The sequence below is a fragment of the Galleria mellonella genome, unplaced genomic scaffold, assembly GCF_026898425.1.
Source record: "Galleria mellonella isolate WM207_F2 unplaced genomic scaffold, CSIRO_AGI_GalMel_v1 utg515, whole genome shotgun sequence".
NCBI classification, from domain to species: Eukaryota; Metazoa; Arthropoda; class Insecta; order Lepidoptera; family Pyralidae; genus Galleria; species Galleria mellonella.
The window spans coordinates 1419584-1435939 of NW_026442107.1; the positions used below are offsets into that span (position 1 = coordinate 1419584).

Below are 16356 nucleotides of genomic sequence, written 5' to 3' on the forward strand. Positions count from 1 at the left end.
ATTAATTTTTAAATTTTATTGTGATTTGACAACAGCACATATGCAGAAATATTAGTAAGAGAGATATATCTTTTGTACAAAGTTTAAACTAGTAGAAGTAGATATTTACTCGTAGGTAGGTACCTAACTTATTAGCAGAACAAATTAATTTCATTCATCTATGTCATTCGCTATTATAAACGAACATTTCAATTTCTTATCATCCACGTAATTGTGTTTACCAACAAAAACTTAATCCGCAGATATATTTTTTGTTCTTTTATAATGTTACACTTTTCGCTTATATCAATATAGTTTAGGCGTATCCACGATAAATCTTTGTACATTTTTCACTGTAATCTCCCGAGGAGATAAAACCGGGACTGTCTCGAGGAAAATCTACAGTTTTCATTTGAATTCGGACACTATCAAGTGTCTTTCCGCGATATAACTTATGGGTATATAATTTAAAATTTAAATGCCATCTAAATAGTGTTATAATTAGCAGCACTTGGTGCTCCTTTACTATGTATCCAAGATTGTCTTTTTTATTTTTAACAATATCCGTTTTTGTATTGGTATTTGGCCAACATTTTTATGAAATAAAGTCATTAAAAGAGAAGGATATAAAAAGTAAATATTTAAAGATAAATGGCGACATTTCTTCAAAACGGGACTTGATGAATTACTTACGATCGTTAAGACATATTATTTATTTTGCTTATGACTTTAAAAATGATGTAGACTTGAATTTTAACTTCGGATTATTTTTAGTCAATGGTAAGCAATGTTCTACTTAATACATATATTCGATTGTTGCTCTTATTATTAAAAATTAATTTATTTTTAGTGAATTTAAAAAGTATTCTTGAAAAAAAGAAAAACACATTGCCGCTGTCTATAAAAAAATATTTAGAACTGTTAGTGAAGAAGAACGATGAAGTTATTTGTTTTTTCAAGGAAATGGTTAATCAAGACCAAGATCCTAGGGACCAACGAAATAAAATATGTGAGTAGGTATTATTTCTATAAATAAGCATTAATACATAACTGCATAACGGGAATTTTATAAATTTACTACATTTGTCGTTTCCGACAATTGTTTCGACTTTATCCGGAAGTCTTCTTCAGGGTACGAGTATGGTGTTTACGTCATACTGTAATGGCTCAAAATATGATTTTTAATATATTTTCTTCTATAGTAGTTTGAACATAGGTATAATTGAATGAAAGGATGTCGAAATAGATGGTGGCAAGCTAATATAGAAGGATAATGTTATTAGAGAAAAATTTCATTTTAGTGGTTTCATTATTTTCTAACGAATCTCAGTGGATGACAGAATTGCACGACTTCGATACAGCAATTTTAAAATATATAAGATTAACACCTAATCAAGAACTTGAAGAATTATATTCGACGAGAAATAATTACGAGAAGAATGTGGGCGATCTGGAAAATGGAAAACCAAATCCAAAATTATCAGGTAACTAGATTTGATTTCTCTAATATATAGAGGTAGGTAGAGGAAGATTATATACTATTTAATATTACAATACGACCGCGGACGAAACCTGAGGATATAGCTAGTCATATATGAAATGAGGGGAATAATGATTATATTTTTTTAGACGCGTGCTTGGTCGCATTGGCATCTAATCCTATTAGTGACTCTAAATATAGGCCAAATTGTATAATTCCTCAAACATGCCAAGATATGGTGGTTAATGGAACTAATGTGGGATATGCATTACTTCATAGGTAAGTAGAAACCGTTTATTATTTGATTTTCCTATTATCACCGGTAGATATAAGTTATGAAGAAATCTCGTTATAGAATCTTGTAACTCTTGATCTCTACGGAGCAAAAATGACAGTGAATTGATCCTGAATACGTACTAAAAAAGCGTTTTGGAAAATCTCCATACAATTTGTAAATTAACTAATTGTATGGAGATTTTCCAAAATTTCCATGTAAGTTCACTTTATCGTTAAGTCGTCTACGATATCATAATGGAAAAATAAAAGCGTTTCCATAAAAATCCATATATTTTGCTTTATTTTTATTGTGATTGAAATTGTATAAATAGTAAAGATATACCAATCGGATGTCTATTTAATTACGAGCGAGTTCTTTTTTTCGATATTCTATATTGGATAACCAATATCTAATATAGCTGTTATTGGATCATATATGTATAGATACGCTTGAATTGTAACTACTTGTAACTACAATACATTGTTAGATATTACCCACCCTTAATAAACAGTGACGTGGTACCGCTAAATTTTTTGTTTTGCTGGGTGAAAATGGTATGGTATCCCCACCTGCGCTAACGGGATACGCTGGCGGAGCACCGGTGAAGGGTGATAGATGAGAATGAAAACAGGCCAATTAGCCCATCATGATGAATTCATCAGGAATTAACCATGATAAGTTCCAGGGAGAACCGCGAGGAGGTTGACCTGGTTGGGTATATTGCTAGCAATAGGATTCTCAGTCTCCATTACTGACAATCCCTTTCCCACTATGGTACCGCTAAATTAGTTGTATAAAGCCTAATCATAAAAAATCCTTTTTTGCCGTTCCATCTGGGAGAAATTTATTATTGACCTTAAAATTTTCAGGTTACTCTTACTGTTGCATGCCAAGTTCGCAAGGAGATGTAACGTATTATCTCCAGCTAAAGATAGAGAGATGAGGCAAAAATTCTGCAATACTGCCTACGAGGAAGCGCAATATATCGCTATGCAAGATTATTGTTTGAATGATTTGATGATGGAACAGAGTATGTATATTTATTAAAGCCTTTTTTATCACATGGTTTAGATTATATATATATATATAGGGTAGGTAGAAACAATGGAACGTCAAATGCTTCGATTTAAACAAACCTCTTTCGCTTCTTCCACATTCATTAATCTTTTCATACATGCTCGCCGGTTACGGGTACTTTTAATTTGGCCCTTCTTCAGCACGTCGCCTATTTGGTCGACATACGTCCGTTTAGGGCGGCCTCTACCGACATCTCCATTCATTCTTGCTCGATAAATCTCTTTCGTTTAGATAATATATTATAGATCTCTGATTTAGATAATATATTATAGATTTCTACTACTAAAGTTTAAATACTTTATGACATTAAGACTTCATTTTATTGGATTCGTAAAAATTCAAATTGGAAATTAGTCTCGGTACCAACTGTTTATTTCATTAGAATTATTTTGTTTAATTCTGCAACCATTAACATGTGTGTGATAGCTAACACTCGAAGATTGAGGTTTTGGGTGTTTATCAAGTTACAAACAAGTGCAAATGGCTGTAAGAATATGAACGAAATTTGATACACAGAGAGATTATGATTACCTTCTACAAATACATAAGCTATTTTAATGTTAATCCATGTAAATAAAGTCCCGTCTTGTAGCTGATTATATAATTACGACACATATTTTTCTTTCAGTTAGTTTGTGTGCATTGGATGGCCACGCAAAATTCCTTCGCAGTTCTTGGATATCAAATCTCCTCTATTTTCAATCTCCATACGGATGTTTTGGGTTGAATCGTTACGAAACAATACAAATACAGTCCGATTTTCAATCCGTTCCAAATGATTTATTGAATAGTAAATCGAAAACTTGGAAATTGGACAAACATTTGCAACACGACATATTTGGAGGTCTGTGCAATGGTCACGTCACGGCAGCTGCAGCTTCAACCCTAGCTATTGTTATCAGATACATCCTGGAATCTTATTAATTCAATAGATAGCAACGTAAACGTTAATCTTGCGATAAAATTCTCATTACTCTCATAGAAATGTAAAATTTTGATGCTAATAAAATTTAATTATTTTATACTTTTCTTTTAAAATTTAAAAATTTTAAAAAGTGTGAAAAGTATGAAATCTGAATTAGCAAAGTATTGATAGATTCGGGAATATGTTTTGTATACATATAAAGTTAAGCGATTTTAAAATAATTGATCGGGAATGTCGAAAATTGTTTATATTTTTTATAGTTGACAAATATTACTGACGTTGCCATATTATAGACTTAGCTCTTAAGAATATAAAATTGCTTGTACTGGAAAACTGCGTGCTTTTTGGAATTTACATAAATATAAATTCATGTGTTTTGAAATAAATTACAACTTAATTCGTAAAAATTCAAATTGGAATTCCGACCATTTTAATTATTATAAATGTTGTAAGATTATTAATAAAAGTATATACGGGTTTGTTTAATTATGCATATTAATCTAGTTTCCCTCTAATTTGAAACAAAAATATTCTCACGTTTGAGGCACAATTGGTACTTAGTAAATATTTTATATGTTGAATGAGTATTTTGGATATATATAAAAAATCTGACATTGATGAGTGAATGCATCTACGTATATACATATTATTATATCATTTATTATCTATTATTAGAATTTATTTATGCAATTTTATTAGTTGTTTTAAAAAAACGTAGGTATGATATAATAGTTTATGTACTTAAAGAATTAAGTAGGTGCAACAATCCAAACTTATTTGTAAACTGTTTAGACATTAACTGGTTTAAAATTGCTCTTTAATTGCAGGCCTAGTTAGATAGGTGGTTGTTATTTGCGATTAAATCTGCATGACTACTTTTGTATTTTTTTTACCTAAATCAATAATCTATCATATTTTAATGTCTATTTTATTTTGTTCCTCATACTGATTACAAATAAATTAGTAGGTGTTCAAAGATCTTTTTATTTAGGTTATACCTACACGAGATTATTAAATTCATTAACATAGGAATTGAATTAGAAATAATTAGATTTCTCTAATTTTTCTTACATTTACATTGTCAATTAAATAGTATAATATTAATAACTAAATTAGATTACTTGTTTATTTTCTTGAAAATCAATCAATTTATGAAGGTAGGTACTATTTATATAGCTTGCTATATAAAATGTACCTTCATAAATTGATTGATATTCTACAAGAAAAAGTCAACATTTCATTGCTTTTATACTATGAAATATGTAAGTACCTATTTCATCTAGGATTATTTTGGCCTCCGTCAATTTTTTTTCAAAGTGAAATGTTTAAATGATGCTTTTATATTATTAAAAAAAAGAAATTTAAAACGATTGTAATTCTTAATTGAATACAAAAATATGAAAATTTTAGTTGAAGAAAATATGGAGATTCTTTTTTCATGTATATGTTTACTAGTGTAATATATCCCTAATTATAATACATATTCCTTCCTCATGCTTGAGGTCTTTCTATATTGAAAGTGACATATCTCGTCGGCCTCGCTACACATATAGTTTTATATAGAAGCAATGTCAGCCGGAACAGTGACCGCCATGAACGCCGCATCCGGTACTTCCGTCCGTCCACAGGTGCGTATGCAGTGCAGTTACAGGAAAAAGTAATCAATATGCCAGTAGGTATTGACTGTCAATATTACAAGAGGGTTATGTCCATGCCTGTAGGCCACGGTTGTCAGTTTATATATAATACTAGCAATACAGCCCGGCTTCCCACGGGTAGATAGAATTTTCGAAAATAGTATAAAGCCAACCTGTAACGGAAAATATTTCTAAACAAACATAAATAGAGCACCAGGTCTGTATATGGTCACAAACATTGAAGTAAAAATTTGGAGGGGCACGCCATCTAAATGTAGACTTCGATACCTCGATTCCATTCGTATTTTTACGATTAAATAGCCATCTTTGCATGTATGTATTTCGATAAATTTCAATATTAGACACCTTTGCAATTTAGCATGCTCGATGTGTTTAAACAAGGAGAAAAAGTGGTTTTTTAACACTCCACACGCCTATCAATTTATTATCGGCTGATCGAAATCTCATTACGTGACATGTTATTTGGTGATTAACAATGTTATCACGCGTCTCAACGCTTTGTATGTGTGAACGTCGCCTGTTTAGGTTCAATAACATCTTACTAATTCATTATAAAATTAACAAATAAGCAGGGAGCTATTCTCAAGTTCGCTGGCAACTAGTAGAGATATCTCCCATTTTTTTTTTAATAAAGGGTAAATGCACTAATACGTAAATAATAGGTACACCGTAAATGTTAAATAAAAAAATATATGCTCACGACTATAATCCTTAACGTGGTAGTCGAAGGTATTTGTCGACTGCTGTGTTTTTGTGAATGTTTTAGTTTCAGTATAATCGAGTATCGTATATTAAGCATTGTCCTGCTATTCTGCGCAGATCTCTTCTTGTTGGCCAGGCGAACAAAATATGGTTACGAACGAAATAGCAAACAAACTGCCAGCCTATCAGATGGAAACTGGTAACTGTGGTCTATCGATATGAACGTAATGTAGGTATCGTAAGAGGCGACTAAGCGAGCCTATAGTGCTACTAATCCCAGTGCTACCAATCCCTCTAGGATTGGTAGCACCGGCTCTTTTAAAACATCATCTAAAGCCAGATCGTGACAACCCGCTTACCAAGCGTGGCAACTACTTGCAAAACCCTCTTTATCGTAGCGTCTATGTTCAGCAGTGGACAGTTAACGGCTAATATGATGATGTTACTTCTAGTCATATTATGTAAAAATACAATACAATCATTATATCGTCATTATATCAGACGTTCGTCTACTGCTAAACATAGGATCTGCTTTACATACTATATGATAAAAATGTAAAACATTTAATACTAGAAAATATTATACATGTTGCAAGAAATAAAAGGCTGATTTTTATTTTATTTATTTATTAATAAAAATGAAAAATATTTTATAGAAAATATTAAAGGATAAAAGGCTTTTTTATTTTATTTATTTATTTATTTTATAGAAAGGATGGTATGACAATTTCTACAATAAATCAGCAATTGCAGAGTTACGTAATTACAACTGATGTAATGCACTTAATACCGTATTCTGAACGTAAGTGCGTTCTGCTCTTCCTAACTACTTGTCATGCTATATTGCTTGCAAACTCGTCGACTTTGACATGGTTTCATGTTTATGGGTTTTATCACTTTTATTTATAGCGATCGTGTTGTAAAATTTTTTTTTTAAATATATATTAAAAAAAGAAAATAAGTTTGTATTGTTAAATCTAATTATAAATATAAAATTATTTACATTTGGCCTAAGGAATATAATACTCTCTGACCAGACACTTATTGAAGATGTTTTCTCACAAACACAAACATCACACCATGTCTGTATACGGTCGCATACATTAACGTAAAACATCGGAGGAGCGTATAATATCAATGTAGATAATATATACAATATTGATAATAAAATAATAAAAAGTTCTGCTCATAAAAATCAGTGCTATCTAGGCTTAAACTAAGCAGTATTTATACTATTAGTACTTATTAGACAATCCATAGATATAATTTAATACTTTTTTTTAGATATACATACATACACAATATATAGACAACGTCCAGATCTATACAAAATGAATACAATGGTGGGTTTATGGAGAGATCGAATCCGCAATTCTTGGAAGGTGAGGCAGTGTGTTAAACTGCTACACCATCAAGGTAGTCAAGTTGTAATCATAATTTTTTGCATAGGTAATTTTATGTTCAACCAATTTTTTATTCGCATAAAGAAATTATAGTCAATTATAGTACTATATACTTCTGAATAAATTAAATTAAATAAGATTGTGTTCGACAAAAAAAAAATCAGTGATTTTGATTTCAAAATTAAACTTTTGGATCGACTTTGATAAACATTTTATAGAACCAACCTATAAGTATAAGGTCCTTTTAGTCAAAAAGAATTTTCCAAATCCGTTTAATACAGACAAAGTTATGTGGTAACAAACATAAAAAAAATATAATCGAATTTTCTTAATTCTTCTTCTTTTTTTGAAATCGTTTGAAAACTGCATTAATAGTTATCTAAACTTATCCTATAACTAAAAATTCAAATATATTGCCAATTTATTTCATTCTCATTCTTGGAATAATGAAGTTGTTTATTTTATTGATATATAAAAATTGCATTTTAAAATTGATCTCACTATTGAAGTTATAATTAAACTAGAGGTATACAATTTTATCTCCAAACAAACTTAATCCCTTATAAAAATGACCTTAAAGGGTATTAAAATTGATTATAGAGTTCGGTAATAATTGACAGAAATGCCAAAAAAAAAAAAAATTTTAATGCGATAAGTATCACACATTCACTAGTGATTAAATATTTTTACTCATGTGTTTAGATACAAGTGTAGTTTGTTTTCATGACTAAATTGTTACTTATTAATGATGTCATCAGATCATAAATTAAAATTTCATCATAGATTTTTTTTTTTTTTTTTTTTTTTTAATTATTCAACTTAGAATGGCAAACAAGCTGACGGCCCACCTGATGGAAAGTGGTGACCGTCGCCTATAGACATGAGCAGTACCATGGACATAACAGAGTATATAGGTGTTATTCCTCTGTAATTCACGCCATATCCCACTCTTTCAATCGACTTTTGTAGTCTCCCTCTGGTATTATAGTAGTATAGATTAAAGATAGTACTTATTTGTAGCATTCTCTTTCTATGACATCCGTCGATCACCGAATAGTCACCTACCCATAACTGGCCTAATTTGCTTGTCAAATTAAAATTCGAACCAAGTTCCTACGGGACCATCCAACACCAGCCATTGTCCTTTGGACGCTATGCACGGTCCCGTTACCCGTGCACCATGTTCTTGCATTCTAATTTACTGTACTGTGAAATGACCCTACGTTCCAAATTTCGGCGTGAAAGAAGACCAATTTTGCTGTCCAATTTCCATGAAAGTCCTGTACTATGCAGTTATTTTTTTATAAAAATATTGGTAAAAAAGCAAATTTATAAGATAAAAATGTTTATCGATTTTTTTTATAAAATTGCTTTATATAATCTTAATAGTTTTGATCGACGATGATTATTTAATCTACCATAAAATTATTAGGAGAGTAATAGCTATAAATTAATATTTTTTTTTTATTTTTCTAAACACAACACTGCTGCACTGATCTATCTTAGTCAACTTATTAGATTTTTTTTTTTTGGTACAGTTTAGAATGGCCAATACAATATATGACACCCTTAGTATTAGGAATAAAAAAAATTGTCTGGTGTTTTTAATGTCTAGTTATTTTTATTGCCTACGTCTATTTATTTTTATTAATTACGGTAATATGTCAATCAACGTCAATTACATTTAAGTTATTCATTTAAGGTATACGTTCACACTATTCAAAGGCGAATTCTATGCAAATTGTTATCCGGTATCAAAAATTCTTCAATCCAATCACAGGAAATGTGAATCAATGGTAAGAGCAGTAATAGGTAAACCTAATAAATATTAATTGTTCAGATACATACTTATTTGTTGTGTATTTTATGATGGAAGTTTAGTTAGGTATATATATATATATATATATATATATATATATATATATATATATATATATATATATATATATATATATATATATATATACACTCAACTGTACTGAATATAAAAATAAGAATCACAATTAAAAAATTACTAGAAGTAAATTAATTATTAGTTTTCATTCTAAAGAAAATAATAATGTTATCTTTTAATGGATGATAATACAATTTTAACCTCGCTTGTGCTAACATCATACACTGGTGAGGCACCAGAGAGATGATAGATAAGAATGAAAGGGCAGGTCAATTAGCTTATAGTGATGAATACACCTAGAATTCAGCACCATAGTTTCCAAGGAGACCATGGGGACGTTGACCTGATATTGTTAATAATGGGACTGGTAGTCCGCATTACTAACAATCTTTCCTCCCCCCAGAATGGTTAGGTTGGGTAAGAGAGAAAAGAAAAAAAAGAGTGAAAGATTATTATACTTATACTACTACTATTATACTAACTAGTTAAGCAGTTAATATTAATTTTAAGACGATTGATGTTATCTTATAAACCAAAATATACATACGCTTTCTGTTTTACCCAATGGTTAGCTGATAGAGAATGCCATATGGCATTAAGCTCGCCATTTGTACAAAATTTTATTGTGCAATAAAGAATAAATAAATAAATAAAAATAAAATATACATTTTTCTTTATCCTGACCATTACTGAATTATGTGCCATTCTTAGATTATACTGCAATTATAAAGTTGACTTCTACACGTACTAACACTATTTAGTAGGTATTATATTGCAAGTGGTATCATATAGAATGTATGAAAATATAAGTGTTTACCAAATTGCTAATAAACGTTTTTGATAAGTACCCAAACACAAGGCAAATGTCATTACCAAAGCTGTATTGAAGGTTGTTCCAATATGTCGATGGAATGCGGGTCCAGTTTAATTAGTTCATTAAATTAATAACTAGGATAGAGGTCATTTTGTAATGTGGTTATGTAGGTACGTACATTTACAGATGTTTTTAATACTATCATTATTACGTAGTCATTTATACACATACATAAACACACATACACTAAAACTGCTTAAAATACACATAAAATATTAGGATAAAATGATATTTGAGTTAAAGGAAAGCATCGTGGCCTGACAGAACATTACGCCACTATATAAACACAATTTCTGAGATCGAATTTGGTCATCATCAAAAACTTTGAGTTTTTGAGACAATCTAATTTTTTGTCTAATTCGTTGAATGAAGACCGTATTTGAGTCCACCTTAGTAGGCTTCTCCTAGCTACGATTGATGGGTAAAATATATGTCAACAGATACTTTGTTAACTCGACTTCTGGTTGACGTTGTTCGATTGATTACCAAGTCCGAGTTTACAGACGTGAGCATACATATTATATAAGTAGAGGTAATAACTTTTAGTAGCTATATTTACATATAATACCACTTTATTTCGGATAGTATTACCTATTGGTTACACTTGTGCTTAATAAGGAAACAATAACAAAATTATGTTTATTTTTTATTGGAAAATATGTAGACAAAGTTGTAGTTTGAGGCGGATTACGGATATCATTAATGCATATGAATACATTTTTCAAACTTGGTTAACTACCCAAACTATATTTGTAACACATTAATGTATATTTAATTCTTACTGTAGTTCATTACTAGGTACAGAGCCCAAAGTAGTACAGCTTCCTTATACGAGTAAAAATAAATTAATTGATAGATATGTTTACGTTAACATATCCATTAATTAGAATGAGAGAACAATGTCAACCTCGTTGTTTTCTGCTATATATGTGTTAACAAAAATGTGGGTAGATTGGGCTCTTCCTTTTCAGCTATAATTTTTAAAAATCTATTCGTATTACACTATAGGATTTTACGTATTAACATGGAACAATTGTATGTGGCATTACCGTTCACTTGCGCTTCTGCATACATTTCTGGTATGCTGCCTGCAATATCTGGGTAGCCCTATAAGTATTCGTATTTTATTTGGTGTATTGCACCAGTGGTCTGTCTTAATAAAATTTAATGAAAACTTAAACACACAAATAACTGACCTGACCAAAAAGCAGTTTGCTTTTGTATTGTATATTGTACAAATGAAAAATAGTTTCGATTCGGAGAGTGTTTCTGTGATAATTGTAATACAGTTATCAGAGAATTGCAGTGTTTTCCTAAAATCTAGTAAGTATATCTAGAAGCGATGAACATAATGTACGTGTACAAATTTCAATAAAGTCAAAAATCAAATAAATTTGATAATAGTTACAAATCTCTTATTCAATAATCAGTGTTTAACATAAGTGGATTTACAAAAGAAGATTATATTATTCTATTGCATTGTAATAAGTGTGATCACTAAATGTCAAGGAACCTTCACAAGCTCTATGACGATGAAATAAAGTCTGAAACATAACAGTCTTTGTTGGCTTTGGCTGATTACATTAACACGTTGAACATATAGTATTATGATTGTTTCGCTGCTGAATTACATAGATAAAATGTTATGAAGTAATATTTTTTGTCACTTTTTGCATAGACAAACATTTTCACAAATGATGGGTATTAAATACACAATTAGGTACAGTACCTAAAACGTATAGAATAAAAAAATCTATATTTTTTTTATGTAATAAAGATAATAATGAGCTTGAAGATGAAAGGTAAGTACAAGCTACGAAGGCCTGCAATTCCGGCGATATCAACTGCACTTTGCCTTTTCTAATGTGCCCTTTACTTTATACATGTTAGCATTTGCGTATAAGGTTTAGCTATTGTAATAATTTAAATATATTTTAACTAGGTCCATATATAAAGAATATATTAACTCACAACACTTACATCTTTCTACGACTATATTTCATCGTAGTTTAAACCATACCTAAATGTCAAGGAACCTATTTCCAAATTTGCACAAATTTAACCTTATAAATTCATCCTTAGAAGATCTCTAAACATAGTTTGATTACATATTTTACTGTTTTTATTAGAAAATTATAATTATGGTTATACAGTTGTGTCGCTCTGTTCGTTCAGTATAGAATAGCACCGGCTCGTCAGCATTCAGACAGTGGTTTGAAGCATTGACTCCCGCTTGACACAGATTTCTTTGCGATGTCTAGACGCATCATTGGTGTGTTATTTACGACTCGCCATGACAATAAAACATAATGATACAGCTGTATCCTGCTCGAAGTGAACTATGAATAAAAATTATGTAAGAGATATAAACCTAAAAAGGAAACCAGTTAACAGAATAGAATAGAAATCATCTTTATTTAAATGGACCAACAAGTTTATTTAAACATACAAACTTTTTTAAATCGTATTTTTTATGATTTTACTGTGGTTACAGAATATTGTTATCTGTTAAAAAGACTAATTCAGCACACTTCTTAAACTAATTTATATATAAAATGATTTTATATTCCTATGAGCTAGAAATATAATGCTCTCTAGTGAGAGGGTATGAGTAAAAACAATTACCAGAAGGAGAATTTGTACAAAAGTCGTCTGCTCAGGTAATTTTTTCTCATTCATTATTTGGCCATGAAACAGCTGTTTGCAGGACTATGTTTTGGTTTGAAAGGTGGAATGTAGCAATAAAATTACAGGGTACAGATACATAATACTTTAATCCTCAAGAATAGCAACGCATAAAGTATGTATATATATGTCATATTACATTCTGATATGTCTATGGTATTGTTTATTTCAAAGTTCTTGAGTCGCCACCCCGTATGGGCAAACGCAGTAAGATGACCCCCTCCACTAGATAGGGTGACAACCTCAAATACATTGCAGGGAATCAGTGGATAAAATAAAAATAATTAATTTCTAAAATTATAAATAACATTTACATCTTAAATCCATATAGGTACCTTGTAAAAATTACAGCTGATTGTAGTTCATTTCTTGTAAGAAAATACGTCTTTCTAATACTTTTTTTTTTTGAAGCAAATACTCCTGATACGTTGCAAATTAGTACTTTTATTCATATATCAAAAGTAATTTATTTCATAACACGTAAAAGTTGATAACTATAAAATGCAGCCTATACTCATATTATAAAGGAATGATTAAATAAGTTTCTTGATTACATCACTTTATTCACTTACCCATAACTGGTACAACTTGATCTTGATAACGGTTTTAATGTATGTGAAAAATATTATAAGTAAGTAATTTTCATTTGAATAAAAAATACAAAAGAAAAAATTAAGAAAGAGTAAAAATAGATTAATATATTACAAATTTTTGTAAATTCAAGTATTTAGCTCACTATTTTTCTTATAGACACATCAAAATGTCTGATACTTATCTAATTGTCTATGCTATCGCCGCCTAACAGCGATGACTAACAGCATCCTTGAGTCGGATGCAACCCGTGCATACATTAGCACGCACATTATCTGGGATATTGCACAGATGCCACCATTGTTTGGCGAACAATGCGTTTGGACACCCACGAACACTTTCTGTAAGTTAATGACGAGGACTCGCAAGGGCGTACTATATCCACATGTAAATATAGTAATTACAATATGTGTTGCCATAATATTGCGTAAACTAGCTCTTTGCTTCGCCTGCCAATATCGAACCAGAAGTCGTTAAAATGTGAAGCACTACATCAAATCGCAGTATTATCAAGGTCAGCACCTAGAATATTTTTTGTATTGTATTATATTAGCCGTTAACAGTCCACTGCTGGATATAGGCCTCTCTCATAAGGGGTTTTGCCAATAGTTGTCACGCTTGGCAGGCGAGTTGGCAACTGCATTTAGACATTGATGCTGTTTAAAGAGGGATGCTGCTGCCCATCCTTCGATTGTTAAGTTCCTTTAGTCGCCTTTTGCGATACCTACGGGAAAAGTAAGGGGTGGCCCAATCTATGCCGGGATCACACGGCGGTAAAAAATATATATAATATTGTAGATAAAATTATATAATACTTTATATGTTTAACTTGGTTTAGAGAGAGACCTATATTTTTAGTATCGTGAAATATCATTATTATGAGATTTCTTAGACCCGTTGCACTATAGAATAGTGCAGACTGAAACAATAAAAAAAGAAATTACTGTGAATTTATGGTTTCAACAATACTTTTTCCCTAATAAAATCATAACTAATACCTTTTCCCAATTAAATATATTATTGGGAAAAAGTATTACTTATGATTTTTAATTCGATTTACTCGTATATGAATCTCAAACTATATAATTCTCTTACATGTGAACACAGCTAAATTTATCAGCTGTCAATTGCACTATATTACAATGTATATAGTAGAAGTCTTTTTAATCCAATCAAATCATACATGTATGACTAGCCTACGCATTTAGTCCAATTTTTATCTGGCATCACTGCCATTAGTTACAGATTTCGCCATCAGCTCACAAAGACAGTATCTAGGCCTGTAACAACACATTGGATTAAAGTACTTCACTAATCGGTGTGCAATGCAGTTGGCCTTGTATGGTGACGTCACTAGGAAGCCGTTTGTCCAGTGATCACGCTGTCACGAATTGGAGCATGGGTTTAGGGTCATATTACACTATCAAATATATAGAATCATAACTAGATTAACTTATAAAGCTACACAGGGACCAATTTAGGGAAGTACCACTTGGCAAATGCTAAGACATGGCCATTACAGTGAGATAAATACTGTTTTTTTCCTGGAGCGGCAAAGTAGCTACATTTTTCTTAGTTTTTATAATAACTTCTTTAGGAATAATGCAGTGAAACTGTTACTGTAACATTATTGAATTGCTATACAAACAAGGTAGTAAAATAAGCTTACATAATGCATTGGTTTGGTCAATGATCATATATATATGACAGTGTAATGTACCTCTTAGGCAAATGTCTATATATATTTCATATAATTAATGTATTGAGCTTTGAAACGATTAACGATGCAAGTTCTTTATCGTCTTGAAGTTGATGTCTCTATCATATCCTTTTCATGATATATATATATATATATATATATATATATATATATATATATATATCAGTTGTTAACCGTCCACTGTTGAACATAGGCTTCCTTCATAAAGGGGGGTTTCCAGTAGTCGTCACGTTTGGCAGGAAGATTAGCAACCGTAGTTAGTCTTTGGTGACGTTTTAGGAGGGATGCTGCTGCCAATTCCTCGGTCTTTAAGCTCCCTTAGTCTTACGCCACCCACGGGTAAGAAAGTGATAGCCTGTTTTAATCGGGACCGTACGGCAATTCTTTTATTATCTATATAATCTTTCTTAATTTATCTTATTATTATATTAATATTATAAATGAAACAGTTTGCAAGGATAGATAGACGGATACATCTCTATAGACTCTTTTACGCATAAGCTATGGATTTGAAAGAAATTTGGAACACGGGTATGTTATGTCCTAGCTTAGCACATATGATTGTTTATGTACTGATTCACGTGGGTAAAGCCACGGGATACAGTTAATACTTACTATTTTTTATTTGTAACTGAATACCTTAATGTAATTTGATTTATATTTGTCTTAATACAGGTTTCAATGACGAAGCCACCATGGCATCTCATCTGCCTACAATTCATTACGCAAATAGCATATTTCATTATAATTCTGTAAGTCTCTGCTGTTTGTGTAATAAACATTTTACGGTGAATTGTAAGCACTAATATCTTTTTTTGTATATCACGAGTATTATTTTAATGTGAGAATTTTTTACAATATTAATAGATAGACCTCAACCCAAATATGAAGTGAAATTAAGAGGCTTAGGAAAATTTTATTGTTTAATTGTTTCTGAAAATTGGCAGATAATGCAGTCGTAAAAATGGCATATATAATTCTGAAATATAACATATTTTGTTAATAAATCTATAAAAAAATATAGATAAATATTCAATTTAAAAGTTAGTAATATTGTTGTTGAAATAACATTATTTATTTAATCCAAAGAA

The 16356-nt window shown here is 30.6% G+C and overlaps 1 protein-coding gene across 2 annotated transcripts; it reads left to right on the plus strand.

Moving 5' to 3' along the window:
* Positions 1-232: 232 nt before the first annotated feature.
* On the plus strand, positions 233-4276 carry LOC113522909 (uncharacterized). Of its 2 annotated transcripts, none has more exons than XM_052898657.1 (6): positions 233-759; positions 830-988; positions 1281-1463; positions 1609-1738; positions 2606-2766; positions 3442-4276. In XM_052898657.1, exons 1-6 carry the CDS (start codon positions 507-509, stop codon positions 3735-3737), a joined length of 1182 nt encoding a protein of 393 aa, XP_052754617.1. In that variant the 5' UTR covers positions 233-506; the 3' UTR covers positions 3738-4276. The 2 variants fall into 2 exon arrangements, with proteins under 2 accessions (XP_052754617.1, XP_052754618.1); XM_052898658.1 differs by having other exon boundaries at positions 233-437.
* The last annotated feature ends 12080 nt before the right edge of the window (positions 4277-16356 follow it).